Source organism: Suricata suricatta, chromosome 4, assembly GCF_006229205.1.
Source record: "Suricata suricatta isolate VVHF042 chromosome 4, meerkat_22Aug2017_6uvM2_HiC, whole genome shotgun sequence".
Taxonomy (NCBI): Eukaryota; Metazoa; Chordata; class Mammalia; order Carnivora; family Herpestidae; genus Suricata; species Suricata suricatta.
Window position 1 is genome coordinate 90,511,839 of NC_043703.1, and position 15,804 is coordinate 90,527,642.

At 39.0% G+C, this 15,804-nt stretch overlaps 1 protein-coding gene across 5 annotated transcripts in view; it reads right to left on the reverse strand.

Annotated features, from left to right (window-relative positions):
* The window catches only part of THADA (THADA armadillo repeat containing), a 316,857-nt gene that overhangs the window by 232,288 nt on the left and 68,765 nt on the right, over positions 1 to 15,804 (reverse strand). For all 5 annotated transcript variants that reach the window (XM_029937259.1, XM_029937256.1, XM_029937258.1 and 2 more), the window contains exons 23-24: positions 8,698 to 8,830; positions 5,244 to 5,357 (exon numbers count right to left, since the gene is read on the reverse strand). In XM_029937259.1, the coding sequence (XP_029793119.1) occupies positions 5,244 to 5,357; positions 8,698 to 8,830 (247 nt within the window). The remainder of the gene's footprint in view (positions 1 to 5,243; positions 5,358 to 8,697; positions 8,831 to 15,804) is intronic.

A 15,804-nucleotide genomic window follows, 5' to 3' on the forward strand; every position in this document is an offset into this window, starting at 1 on the left:
TTGTAAATGATGGAAAATAATTGCATATGTTAAAAAAATAGTGTTATATTCTAAAAAAAATAAAAAATAAAGTTACAAAAAAAAAAGAAGCAACTATAAAGCTAGATAGATGTTATCATTACATAAAGGGAATCAACAGATAAAAATCCTACCCAGACACCCTCCTTCACTGTTGGTGGGAATGCAAACTGGTGCAGTCACTCTGGAAAACAGTGTGGAGGTTCCTCAAAAAATTAACAATAGAACTCCCCTATGACCCAGCAACAGCACTGCTAGGGATTTACCCAAGGGATGCATAGGGGCACATGTACCCCAATGTTCATAGCAGCACTTTCAACAATAGCCAAATCATGGAAAGAGCCTAAATATCCATCAGCTGACGAATGGATCAAGAAGATGTGGTTTATAGATACAATGGAAGACTACATGGCAATGAGAAAGAATGAATCTGGCCATTTGTAGCAAGGTGGATGGACCTTGAGGGTGTCATGCTAAGTGAAACAAATCAGGCGGAGAAGGACAGATACCATATGTTTTCACGATGTGGAACAGGAGAAACTTAACAGAGGACCATAAGGAGAGGTGAAATAGTTAAGGAGAGGGAGGGAAGCAAACCGTAACAGACTTAAATACTGAGAACAAACTGAGGGTGGATGGGGGTGGCAGAGAGGGGGAAATGGGTGATGGTCATGGAGGAGGGCATTTGCTGAGATGAGCACTGCATGTTATATGGAAACCACCTTGATACTAAATGGAAAAAAAAAAGTCCTACCCAGAGACCAAAAACAAAAAAGCAAACACAAAACAATAACTACAATAATTAACAAAAAAAATAGACCCATATGATTTTATAGATGAATTCTACTAAATATTCAAAGAATAGATAATCCCAATTTTTTATAAAATACTTGGAGAAGCAAAGACTCCCAAATTAATTTTATCAGTCTAGCACAGCCTGGCTATAAAAGTAAGGTAAGGACAACTACTTTGGGAAAATGGTAATTTCTACTAACGCTTAATACACAACATACTCGCAAAACCACTCATAGGTGTCTACTGAAAAGAAATATATGTTCACCATTAGACATGTACAAGAATGTTCTTAAAAGTACTATTCTTAATAATCCAAAATAAAAACTGACCCAAAGGTTTATCAGAAGAATGAATAAATTATATAATATCACATAGCAATGAAAATAAATAAATTACAACTTGGAATGATACAATAAACATAATGTTGGTCAAGAGAAACCATATCAAAAGAGTATATAATGGCACAGTTTTAATTATTTAAAATTTTAGAAAAACAGGCAGAACTAAAACTAAGAAGTTAAAGTTAGGCTAGTGGTTACCCTTGGGGAAAAGGCACTGATTAGCAGGGAGCACGAGGTCTCTTGTTAACATGTTCTGTCTCTTGCTAGTTACATAGGTATGTTCACCTCGTGAAGCTTTATTACAGCACAGGTATGATTTGTATATGTCTCTGTATATAATTCAATAAAAAATTTACATAAAAATGATAGGCACAGCAAGCATGAAAAGAAAAATTCACAGGCCAATCTCACGAATCCAGTGAAAATATGCAAAAATATTTTTTAAAAATCTAGCAATGTGTAAAAGCAATTCACCATGTCAAAGTTGTGGGTTAGGACTCTATATGCAAAGATGGTACTGTATCAAAAATCAGTATATTCACGATTATTTACAAATTCGACAAGAAAACATTTATCTCAAAAGACACTTGAAAGCATTCGAGCAAATGTGATTTCCTTAATGAGCTAGACGACAGATTTAAACCAGCAGCAAGTGTCAGAAACCACATAGGGGTAACTGCTATTTCTATTACAGTACAAATCATACTGCAAGTTCCAGCCAACAGAATAAGAAAAATGGTTTATGAATGAGAAAGGTAAAACAAATTTAGCATTATTTACTGAGGATATGATTTTCCATAAAGAAAATCCAAAAGAATTTACAGGCAAGTTGTTAATTGTAGTATACAATTGCTGACATGACTTTTTTTAATATTTAAACCTTCCTGGCTCCATAGCTCAGTGGTTAGAGCATTGGTCTTGTAATATTTAAACCTTCCAGTCCATGAGCATAGCTTGTTTTCTCCATTTATTCAGATCTTTCTCTATGTCTTTGTTTTTTAAAAAAATTTTTTACGTTTATTTATTTTTGAAAGACAGAGAGACAGAGTGAGAGCGAGAAAGGGGCAGAAAGAGAGAGAGGCACAGAATCAGAAGCAGGCTCCAGGCTCTGAGCTGCCAGCTAAGAGCCTGACACAGGGCTCAAACCCACGAAAGGCGAGATCATGACCTGAGCCGAAGTTGGACACTCAACTGACAGAGCCACCCAGGCACCCCTTTCATTATTTTAAAAAATAATCTTATAGACCTTTTGTGAGACTTAATTCTATATATTTTTTATTTTTCCAGTGATTATAAATAGTATTTTAAAGATTATATGTTGCTGTTGTATATAAATGCAGTTAATTTTTTCAGTTGTGCTTATATTCAGCACAAAATCATTTCCCCCAAACAAATAAATTTAAATTCCTACAAAAATTCAAAAGAAGGTTTTGTTAAACTTAACAAGCTGATTCTGTAACTTATATGTAAGAGCAATGGAAAAAATAGAGTCAAGATAATTGCAAAGGAAAAAAAAGGGAGACTTACCCTACCAGATACCAAAATTTATTAAGAAGGTAGTAATTAAAATAGTGATTTTGGCTCAGGGATAATATAACAGACCAATAAAACAGAGCACACAAACAGACATACATATCAATAAAAACAGTACATCAGAAATTGAAGTTTGCTATAAATTAAGATGAAAGGATACACTGTATCAAAACACTTGCATATTAATTATCCAAATGAAAGATAATAAAATCATTTTATTTTACACACAGACAAAACCAAATTATAAAGACAGAAATATGAGAAATAAAACTAAAACTTTTAAAAAAATATATATATATAATATTGTTCTGGTCTTGGAAATAAAACTGGGAAGTACCACTTCACATGAAGCAGAAAGGCAGAAACTATGCACAATGAAATACCATTCACAAATTACAAAGAGGGGACCTGGGTGGCTCAGTCGGTTAAGAGTCCAACTCTTGATTTCGGCTCACGTCATGATCTCACAGTTCGTGGATTTGAACTCCACTATCATCGTGGAGCCTTGGGATTCTCTCTCTCCTGGTCTCTCACCCCTCCCCCCATCTCTTAAAATAAATAAATACACTTTAAAAAATACATGTCAAAAAAAAAAGAAATTACAGTCAACTTGAAGCTCACTCATCTTGAAAAATATTTATTGTAAATACCCAAATTATAAAAAGATGTATAAATAGTATCATTCATGTTAAAAAAAAAAAGGTCATAAAAGAATGAAAAGCATTTATGGAAAAACTTGGATTAGTGATTAGAGCTGAGGAAGAAGACAGGGGCAGAGGATGTGGGGGAGCCCACAGCACATGCAATTCTATCTGTAATATTTTACTTCTTTAACTTGGAATGGTTTCATAGATGTACACTGTTCACTGTACATTTTCATATGCTTAGATATTTCACAGATACGTAATAAAAATAATAAAGAAATATACCACAAAAGAGGAGAAGGAAAGCAAATTATTACCTAATACCTAGAAGATGTCAGAGACAAAATTTTTAAGTTTTATCAGTTTGATACAAATAACCACTAAAATGCCATCCATGATCTTGAAGCAGAGGACAATAATTACACAACTCTCTAAAATCAAACTCTATTAGTTTTAGATGTTCTCATAAAGAAATAGCACTTTAAAAAAAAATTTTTTTTTTTACTGTTTTTATTTATTTGAGAGAGAGAGAGATAGCATGAGCAGGGGAGGGTCAGAGAGAGAGAGAGAGAGACATAGAACCCGAAGCAGGCTCCAGGCTCGGAGCTGTCAGCACAGAGCCTGATGCAGGGCTTGAACCCACAAACCGTGAGATCATGACCTGAGCCGAAGCCGGATGCTCAACCGACTGAGCCACCCAGGTGCCCCAAAATAGCACTTTTTAAAAGTAATAGTCTAGTGAGAACGCCTGAGTGGCTCAGTTGGCTGAAATCAACTCTTGGTTTCAGCTCAGGTCGTGATCTCACAGTTCATGAGGTCGAGTCCAGCGTCGGGCTCTGCGCTCACAGCACAGAGCCTACTTCAGATCTTCTGTCTCTCTCTGCCCCTTGCCCACTGTGCTTGTTCTCTCACTCTCTCTCTCAAAAACAAATGGTTAAAAAATCAATTAAAAAAAATAAAAGTAATAGTCTAGGAAAATGGAACCAATTCTATTTTTTGCATTTTGCTGGAAAAAATTTAAAACTAATCATTTCGGAAAAGTGATTGGTAATGCTTTAAAGGTTTTAGAGAAATCAAGAAATTTCACATCTTACAGTTATAGGCCAGAATGTGCCACATACTAGTAAACCCCATCCTTTTCCACTAGTCATTCTGGCCCCTGGGCTCCCCTTCAACGTCTCCCACAGGCTCTGAAATAGAACCACACGTACACAGGTACTGTATCTGACTGGAAGCGTCAGCTCTTCTGTTCCCTGCCCTAGCCTGGGCCCCTACAGTTGGGCAGGAAAGTCCTACTATAAAGCATTTACTGAGAAAGCCTAGAGAAGACATACTTGAAAGTATTTACCATCATGGAGTGAAGCAGAGCTTCAAGGAATACTTAACCTAAATTCATATACACACACATGCACATATACACAACATAAATATACATACATGCACACACACACTCTGTCTCTGTCTGTCTCTCTCTTTCTAATCCCAGCAGCAGCATTGGCTAAAGGGACTAAATATTAGCTAAAATAAATACGTGAATATACCAAAAGTTAGACACTTCATTATAGGGAAAGATCAGCTACTGAATTACAAAATGTATATCAACTCAAAGAAGCACACATGAAATCTGAAAGTGACGGCACATTCATTCAAAAAATTTTAGATGCAAGAGTAGCCATTATAAAATACCTTATCTAAGTTGGATGTTTTTACCAGAGTTTTAAAATAGGTCATTTGGTTAGCTAAAGCAGTGGTTTATTTTGTGGACAGGAAAGGCCAACAAAACAAAACAAAAGCATCCAGAGCGAGCCTCAAATAACTAGCCTATTTTCAAGAACTCTCTATCTCTAGCAAATACTTCTTTTTTCTTTCTTTTTTTTAAAATCACTGCTTTGTGTATTTCCACCATTATTACCTGGGGGACTGTGCTCTGTGAGTCATCTGTAGGTCCAGCCAAGGAGATTAACTCTTTCATTGTTATTTTCAACAAATCCATTTTGCCTTTCTTAGGTTCAGATGCCAATAGTGCCTATTGGAAAATAAGACAAAAATTAACTGGGCTCTTATTTTACATATTTCTACTTCCCAGAATCAACTCCCAAACGCAAAATCCCTTTATGGAAACATGTGGTATCAAGCAAGTTAATAAGCCATGTGGTCTTGGGCAAGTAGTTTAACTTCTCCATCCCTCAGATTCTTCATCTGTAAAATAAGGTGATGGTGATATGGCATCTCTAAGGTCATTTCCAGTTTGCTTGTTAACTATGTAATTCTAAGCGGTTGAAAGAATGATTCTCACTGAGAACGCTCTTAGGGCCATAATTATGAGACAGGTGTCAGACATAATAAGCTAGTCAGTTTTGTTTTTTCAGTTTTTGTTTTCTGTTTTAATTTGAGAGAGACAGCGTGCAAGCACATGAGCGGGGAAGAGGGGTAGAGGAGAGAGAGAACCTCAAGCAGGCTCCACCTTCAGCGCGGAGCCTGATGCAGGGCTTGATCCCATGATCCTGGGATCATGACCTGAGCTGAAACCAAGAGTCCAGATGCTTAACCAACTGAGCCACCCAGGAGCCCCAGCAAATCAGTTTTTGTAACAAATTTACCAGCAAGAAAATTCTCTTTACTTAAAAAACAAAACAAACCTGTGGATTAAATTTCTTGCAAGGATTTAAAAACTCCCTGGAGTTTGATCAGTTATTTAATTCTTTCCAAAGAGTCTCTACCTGAAGGACCATCAAATTGTAGCACTAGAAACTCTGCGGAGCAGAAGGAAATATTACAAACTCCAAACAGGTCCTATATTTGAGTTTTCAAGAGCTGTTAATTTACTTTGTGTCTAGCATTTTGCCTATACAATAAACACAAAAATAGGATATCAAACCACCTGAGCCAATAAAAAGGAATGAAGTACTGATACATGCTACAACACGGATGGATTTTAAAAACATGCTAAATGAAAGAGGCCAAACAGACTGAAAGGCCAGACAGTATATGATTCTATTTATATGAAAGATCCAGAAAAGACAACCTGTAGACACAGAAAACAGATTAGTGGCTGTGGAGAGCTAGAGGTAGCAGTGGTTATTTCATCTGTGAATAGGTAGTAGCTCCCAAGAGTGAAAGTTTCGAGCTACTCAGCTTCTTTGGAAGCTTCTATATATATAATGCATAAAAGAAGTAAACACATCCAAAATAGGTAGGTTTAAGAGACAAATTTATCGGAGCACCTAGGTGGCTCAGTCAATTGAGCATCCGGCTCTTGATTTTGGCTCGAGTCACAATCTCACACTTTGTGAGTTCAAGCCCCATATAAGGCTCTGCACTTACAGCGTGCTTGGGAGTCTCTCTCTCCCTCTATGCTCACACGTGATCTCCCTTTCTGTGGCTCTCTTTCTCAAAATAAATGTAAAAGCTTAAAAAAATAGACAACTTATTATAGTATATTTATGCTATTTATGTTCACAAAACATATATACCATTTTTCCAATGACCACTCAAAATATTTTTATTTCTGTCTGCACAAAAGATAAGTTCATAAACTAAGTAGGCAGTTTTTCTCCACAGTTAGCACTAAGTAGAGGCTTCCATGAGAACATAATTTATTGGTAAGTTAGGCTACAAGGAATGGGGGCCTCTCTGAGCAGATTTTTCTAACTTAGAAACTACTCAACTAACATAAATAAGTAAGCTACATGCAACGACTGAAATGTCTCCTTGGAGCCATGGCTTTTTTTCTCCCTCCAGAGCTGTGTGCATAGTTACGATACTTTCCCCAAGGATGGACTAAGAAAGGCCGTGTCCTGGGCGCCTGGGTGGCTCAGTCAGTTAAGCATCTGACTTTGGCCCAGGTCATGATCTCACGGTGTGTGAGATCAAGCCCTGCGTTGGGCTCTGTGTGGACAGCTCCGAGCCTGGAGCCTGCTTTGGATTCTGTTTCCCCGTCTCTCTGCCCCTCCTCTGCTTACGCTCTCTCTCTCTTTCAAAAATAAATAAACATTTAAAAAAAATTTTTTAATAAAAAAAAGAAAGAAAGTACGTGTCCTGACTGCCCTGCCACACTGACCAGTATTTAGTACTAGTTGGGAGCCAGAGGTAGAATAAGCACACTGCACAGCTGTGCAGCTAGACCTGGCGACTATCTTAACACGTGTCCTCAAATGAGGCAAAACCACACGAGCCCCAAATGAATTACAGGCAGGCGATGAACCAAACCGATGCAGAATGGGTCAGATCAGAGAGGAGTCCATTCTGGGGCTCTCTGGATCACCTCAACGACCTCTGCCAGCTGGTGTCCATTGTTAGCACAAAATGACGACTGTGGAAATTTGAGGAATAAGACAGAGAAGGAAAAAATGTAGGGGCACTAATAAAAGACTCTGTTGCACTTATTTTCATTGCTTTTATTATACCACCACCATTTCTGGACGGAATCTTACTAAATATTAAAGACTTTCCAGGTCGGGGTCTGATTTAGTATCATGAGGATTTCGATTTTATTCATTGAATTCAGGAGGGTGATAGCCTCTTAATTTCAACAGTGCAGAAATAAAACATTTTCCTCTCAACTAGCAATATCTGGGTGTGCTGATCAATGCAGGCATCTTTGAGGTGTAATGGAAAGTGAAAACAAGCAAGGGCAAAACTGTGTGTATAATATGCTTTCTTCTGTGTTAAAGAAAAAAAAAAAGAAAACGCACTCCCCCACACCCTTTCTCACAAGTAGAGCCGTTCAGGACTCAGGCTGCCTGAGCTCCAAGTCTTAGTCCTGCTCACACTACCTCTGGGGCTTTGGAAGTCACTTAGCTTTCCTAAGCCTCCGTTTTCTCATTTCTAGTATATGGATGATAACAGGACCCGTTACATAGGGTTCGAGGAAAGATTAAATAAGTTAATAAATGTCAAATAACCACGTATGAATGTTGACTATGATTAGGATTAAAATGATTTTATGCATGGACATTTTATGGGTGTATTCTAAAGAAACTGCTAATACTTCTTGCTTTCAGAGAAAGTCTTAAGGGTCTTGAAAGAACAGGAAGACTATTTTTTCTAACTCAGAAAGAAAAAGGCAAAAAGCACACTTCCTAGAAGTGAGCCGTGCATGTGTCCCAGTGATGTCTGCCTACTTAGCACACAGACAGAGATCTACTACACTGCCCTCTGTTCACCAGACAAGACTGACCTTGTAGACCGGGTCTGTTCCAAGAACAGGTCTGTCATGGGAACACTCTGTCCACATACACAACAAAGCCACATGCAGAGAGACAGAACTATCCCTTATGCAATATGCTGCCGCGCATGTCAAAGGGACTGTCAGAAGCCAAAAGAGATTATCAAGAGACAAACAGCTCCATCCCGTAGATAAGTACCTGGATGTAGAAAGGAATCCCAGCACTGCGCCTTGTAGCACAGAGTTTAGATGAAGGATCACTGCATTTAATTTCCTCTAAAACGTTCCATAACCAGTGTTCCGGTAGCTTTTGCAGACTCACGTTGGGGCATCTAAAAGGCATATACAATGATAGCAAACATTTGGAAGAATCAGGTACCAAAAAGGTAAAAGTACAAACTACTAACACATTAACATGGTTAGAAAAAGAATAAATATCCTTACGTTTGGAAGGAAGAAAACTAAAAATTGTCTCCCTTTTTTTTTTTAACTTTTATTTATTTTTGAGAAATAGAACATGAGTGGGGGAGGGGCAGAGAGAGAGAGGGAGACACAGAATATGAAGCAGGCTCCAGGCTCTGAGCTGTCAGCACAGAGCCTGATACGGGGCTTGAATTCATGGACCACGAGATCATGACCTGAGAGCCAAAGTCGGACGCTTAACTGACTGAGCCACCCAGGTGCCCCAAATTGTCTTCCTTTCTACTTTTCACTTACGTTCCTCTCTATTACGGGTCTTAAGCTGGATCTGAAGCTATTAAAGATTCGGTTTCTTACAAGAGCATATAACGCAAGTGTCTTGTCTGCAAAATAAGCTTTAATACCATGGCTTATACGTATCACAGCCAAAGTATTCTGATGAAGGTTACTGAAGCTCTTACATAAGATCATCTTTACTGCAAAGCTCAAGATTCCCAACAAAGAGAATATATAACTTTATTATAACTTATGGTTGGCCTGTACAGAAGATTATTTATATTCAAAGAAGACACATTTTGAGGTATATTTTAATAATCATTTTCATGTTTCTCAAAAGGTGGCCTCCCACAATTTTTCAGCCAAATCCTGTGGAGAATTAACAAAGCAGGTTAGTATAAACATTTTTAGATTACTTGGACTTTGCTGTTGGTGAGATCCCACTCTATTATATGAAGTGTTATTCTGGAGTGCTGAAGAACATTTAATTTTTTAAAAATTTTTTAACCTTATGCCTTACCAGATTATATAACATTATCCTAAGAAATAACATATTCAGTAGCAGATAGACAATTATTTTAGGAGGATCATAACTGGATTTGACTAAAACAATTATATAGGAAAATAAAGAGATGAAGTCTGAAGAAAAATTACTCTTTTTTAAATTGAGGAAAACATTCTGCAGAAAGATTTTTTTTTTTTAATGGCTATTTATTTTTAAAACAGACACACACAGAGTGCAAGCAGGGGAGGGGCAGAGAGGGAGACACAGAATCCGAAGCAGGCTCCAGGCTCTGAGCTGTCAGCACAGAGCCCGATGCAGGGCTCAAACTCATGAACCCCGAGATCATGACCTGAGCAGAAGTCAGACACTTAACTGCCACTCAGGCACCTGGATAACTTCAGTTTCTAATTAAATATTACAAAAAGCAACTCAAATTTAGTTGTGTTTTGCATAAAACAAAATATATATAAATACTACTACTCTATAGCATGCCTGGATGGCTCAGTCAGTTAAGCATCAGACTGTAGCTCTGGTCATGATCTCGCAGTTCACGAATTTGAGCCTCGCATCAGGCTCCGTGCTGACAGCTCAGAGCCTGGAGCCTGGTTCGGATTCTGTACCTCCCTCTCTCTGTGCCCCTTCCCCACTCTCTCATTCTCTCTCTCAAAAATCAATAAACATTTAAAAAAATTTTTAAATACTACTCTTAAGGAGACATTTTTACAAGCTTGACAGGGGCCTAAAAATATTATTTTGGCCATAGGGCCACCTGGGTGCCTCAGTCTGTTGAGTGTCCAGCTCCCGATTTCAGCTCAGGTCATGACCTCATAGTTGGGGAGATCAAACCCCACATCTGCCTCTGCACTAACAGCACTAAGCCAGCTTGGGATTCTCTCTCCCCGTCTCCTTCTCCGTCCCGCTCCTGCTCACATGTACACATACACACATGTTCTCTCTCTTTCAAGATAAATAAATAAACATTTAAAAATATATTATTTCAACCATAACCATTATAATCAAATCTCCCTACTGCCAGCAGGCACTGTGATTTTAAAGGTTTCCTTTTATCATGGCTTAAAAAATTCACCCCAGTGCGCCTGGGTGGCTGAGTCGGTTAAGCATCTGACCTCAGCTGAGGTCATGATCTCACAGTTCGTGGGTTCGAACCCTGTGTCGGGCTCTGTGCTGACAGCTAGCTCAGAGCCTGGAGCCTGTCTTCAGATTCTGTGTCTGCCTCTCTCTCTGACCCGCCCCTGCTCACAGTGTCTCTCTCTGTCTCTCAAAAATAAATAAAAAACATAAAAAAAAAAAGAAAATTTTAAAAAATTTTCACCCCACCCTTTCTTCTTCCTACTCACCCCCGCAGCCACCCAAACCAGCCATCCACAACCTGAACTACAAGATTAAAAGAGATCCAAAGGCATAGCAACCAAATGCAAAGGGTGAACCCTGGTTAAATGCCGGTTCACACAAAACAAATATAAAAGAGATATTTTCAAATAATAGAGGAAATTTATATGTACTGGATATTATAGGACACCAAAGAATAATTTACAGGATGCGTCAATGGCTTTATGCACAAGGAATAAAGTGTCCATATTGTTTAGTTACATAGAAAAGTGCACAGGAGTGGAAATACCAAATCAGAAATGTACTTGTACAGAAATGTATAAGCCATCCCGAAAGGGACAGATGAAGCATGTGTGGCAAAACTCTGATAAATGTTGACTCTATCTTGGTGATGGGTAAACGCAGTTCATGTTACTATTCTCTCTACTTTCGTATATGTATGTTTGAGATATTGGTATGTTTTTTATGTTCATATGTTATAGATGTTTAAAATTTACATTTGAAACTTATAATAAAAATAATTCATTCATATAATGCTTGAAACCTTTCATAACATAAATGGTCCTCCTGCGCTTTTATATTTATAGGAATTGAAGTTACTTCCCATCATTGGATTTCTCTCTCGTAGAAATGAAGATAAATGCACTGGGTCCCACAGAACCGTTTTCTAGTTTATTACTAACATTGCCAGCTTGGTATAGTCCTCACGCAGCTGCCCAATCAAAAACTGAGATCCAAATGCCCCCTGTTAAGTGCTAGGGATACAGTTACAGATTTGCTCATTGTTCACTGTCTTTTAAGTATATTTGGATTACAATACTCCACAATGAGTGAGCAGGGAAAAGAAAAGAAAACAAAACAAAAGCAAAAGTCATCTTTCATGATATAGTCACCCGAAAAAACTGGAGTCACGGAGGTGAATAAAATAAAAGCTAATTGATCTAAGAGTACATGTGGATTTCATTTACGTGTTCTCTTTCCCACCACAGGACCACTGGCCATGTAGGACTGGCATTAGTGCTATATGGGAAAAACTAAGAGAGAAAAGGAACTAAGAAGAGCTAAGGGTTTTTTGTTTTCCTTTTTCCTAGCAAGTGCGCTGAAATATTAGTACAACAAATACTAGCTCAGTAACGCTCTCCAACACTGTCAGTGAGGGAGGATGCCTGGGTGGCTCAGTAGGTTAGGCATCTGATTTTGGCTCAGGTCACTCATGGTTTGTGACTTCGAGCCCCACGTCGGGCCCTCTACAGAGTGCCTGCTTCGAATCCTCTGTCTCCCTCTCTCTGCCCCTACCCCAACTCATGTGGTCGTGCACTCTCTCTCTCTCAAAAATAAACATTAAAAAAAAAAAAAAGGCAGTCAGTGCACTTCTCCTGGGTCTCCCTGACCTGGCACACAGAGGTTCTACCAAAAGCAAGCAATCTGAAAAGGCAGGCAGATCTGCGACAAGAACAGGCCACCTTGCCATGCATCGTCCTTCCTTGCCTGAACTTATAAGGGCTCGTGACTATTAACAAATCTTGATCTAATTCTTTTTCCAACTCGATCAAATATTCCAGCTTGAAAGGCCACCTATGGCCTGGTCCCAACCCTCCTACTTGATTCTAACCTTAAAAATTCCCCCATACTCCCATACAGACGTTCTGTTCTAATAAAGCTGTGCACTTTGCTGGTTCCCATTCTAACGCATGTGCTACACACACACACACACACACACTCCAAATTCTCACCTAAGCATTTGTTTATGATCTCCGCACTTATCCCTATTCATACAAATTGGTAAAACTTCCTCCAAATATCACATCCCACAAGGACCCTTCCTTTCTCAAAGCCTCCAGTGTATTTCGGGCAACCACCAGGCACAAGGTGTACGAGGGGTCAGTACAGTGCCATGGAAGGGGCAGAGTATGAGCTGGACTCTGAGGATGTCGGGCAGAATGGCGGAAAGCCCACACACGCGGGGTTGAGGAAACAGGAGGGGAGGTGACTGAGGAAATACTTGAAGGCCCCAGAGGCAAGTCCTTAATTTAGATTTTTGGCTAACATAATTATAAATGGTTAACCAGGCTTATTTATTGCCTCATGTGTTGCAAACTAAGACTAAATGCTCCATGTTAATTGGGGGAGTTTGAAAACAAAGATCCGAGAATACTCAAGGAGGTCAGATCTGGAAAGCGCCATCCCCAGAGCCCTCTCTGACCACTGCCGAGGGGCCGGGACCTCAGAGCTCTGGGAGAAGATCCAGGCACCAGCTCCTCCCATTCACTGAGTCCACACGATGCTTGCTCTGGAATCCCCCAGGATCAAGCCAACTTTTCTGTAGAATCCTTCAGTTGTCTGGTCTTCAATTTGGACTTAACGCTGGACCCTATTTCTCTGATTCCCTAGCTTCCTACCTCTGCATATCTCCCAGGCCTGTCCTGCCCCCACCACCACACAAGAAAATTGGTTCAATCATAGAACCTGTTCTTTTTACTAAAATGAAATGTGCTATATTATAAAAAAAAAAAAACTTACACAAAAGTGTTTAAATTATCCTTCTGAAAATATATTTGCCTGCACTAAGGAAAGAAAAATAAACCTTTACTGAATGCCTACTATACATCAAATACAACACTACACTTTTCACAACAAACACAGCATAATTCTCCCCAACTGACAGGGGAGACAGTATATCACAGTGGTTAGGAGGACACACTGTGGAGACAGTTATTTAGTTTAGAATCCTTGCTGTGCCACAGAACAGCTGTGTGATCCATGACAAAATATGAGCCCTCCCCATTTCTTACTTTCCCCTTCTATAAAACGAAAGCTGTTGGGAGGATTAAATGAGTTTGTTTTGGTGAAGTGTTTAATACATTCTGAACAGGTTGTTTTCTAAAATTATTATCTATTATTATGAGAAAAGCAAGCTTTAAAGAGTTTCAGTTCAACCGATAGAGATGGAACAGCTGGTTTATGTTTTGACAAGCCACGCCCCCAACACATATTACTAATAACCAAAACCTGCAAATAGAACCCCAAAACCACTGAGCTCAGAAACAAGATAATTATCTGGGTAAAACAGAACAGAAATGCAAAGCAGCGAGAGTGCTGATATCAGAGACCTGGCGGGTTACAGCTCCAGAAGCAGCAGTGCCGGCCAGGAAGGCGGTTCCTGGGGGAGAGCTCACCCCACTCCCAGGAAATGGGAAATTTCAGGGGCGTCCTCTCTCTCTCACAAAGGGAAGTTGGAAAAGGGCTACTTCCAGAGCTCTAGCAGTACGAAAAGTTATGGGCCCAAGGAAACCTCGAGCCAGGCTGACTACTAGGTTGGTGACAAGATCAGTAACATTCCCAGTTTTCCTTTGGGTGGAAGACCCAAAATGCCACTATCTAATCTAGTTCCTCTGATAGAAGGAATGAGCCAAAGGAGAATAAACAGATAAGCCAAAAAGACTCCCTATCATATAGTCAGCAAATCAAAATTCAAAACACAGACGTAAGTTTTATATTAAGAAAAACGATCTTAAAAAATAATAATTTGAGCATAAATTCATTCCACATGAAACTTAATTTTATAGAGCAGTCTGACAGAGACCTTAAAATAACTGTTTAGAATACTCAAGAGATAAGGAATAACTTCTATTTAAAAAAGAGCAAGGGGAGCCTGGGTGGCTCAGTTAGGTAAGCATCTAACTTCAGCTCAGGTCACTGTTTTACAGTTTGTGAGTTCGAGCCCCATGTCGGGATCTGTGCTGACAACTCAGAGCCTGGAGCCTTCTTCAGATTCTGTGTCTCCCTCTCTCTCTACTCCTCCCCCACTCACACGGTTTCTCTTTCTCTCAAAAATAAATGAATATAAAAAAAATGTTTAATATACTTTCAAAATTTAAAAAAAAAGATGAATTCTAAAGAATTAGTGACTCAGACAACCGTTTTCTGGTAAATGTACCCAAAGCAGTACAGAGAAAGAAGACAAAAAACACACATATATATGTGCCCAAATGTACGAGTGTGTATACATACATACGTACAAACAATAGCTTTAGAGAAATCAATATATTCTAAAAGAGGGTCTAGAAAGCAAGAATAAAATGACTAGGAGAAAAATAAAGAAATATCTAGAAAATTTCCAAAACTAAAAAAGGCACAAGGCCTCAGATTCAAAGTATATTCCAAGTACCTACTCCAAGTAAATAAACCCAAACCTAGGCATATCACAGTGAAATTGTGATTAAGAAAAGACCTTAAAAGCCACAGGAAATGAAAGAAAAAATACGATGGCTACAAAGGAAACGAATTATGCTGAAGACAAGTTTCTCACTGGCAATAATAAAAGACATAGATCTTTAAAGCACTGAGGGAAAATAACTGGTTTTTTTTAATGCTTTATATTTTTTTTAATAGTTTATTGTCAAATTGGTTTCCATACAACACCCAGTGCTCTTCCCCACAAGTGCCCTCCTCCATCACCACTACCTCTTTTTCCCCCCTCCACCTCCCCCTTCAGCCCTCGGTTCATTTTCAGTATTCAACAGTCTCTCAAGTTTTGTGTCCCTCTCCCTCCCCAACTCTTTCCCTCTTCCCCTCCCCCTGGTCCTCCATTAGGTTTCTCCTGTTCTCCTGTTAGACCTATGAGTGCAAACATATGGTATCTGTCCTTCTCTGCCTGACTTATTTCGCTTAGCATGACACCCTCGAGGTCCATCCACTTTCCTACAAATGGCCAGATTTCATTCTTTCTCATTGCCATGTAGTACTCCATTGTGT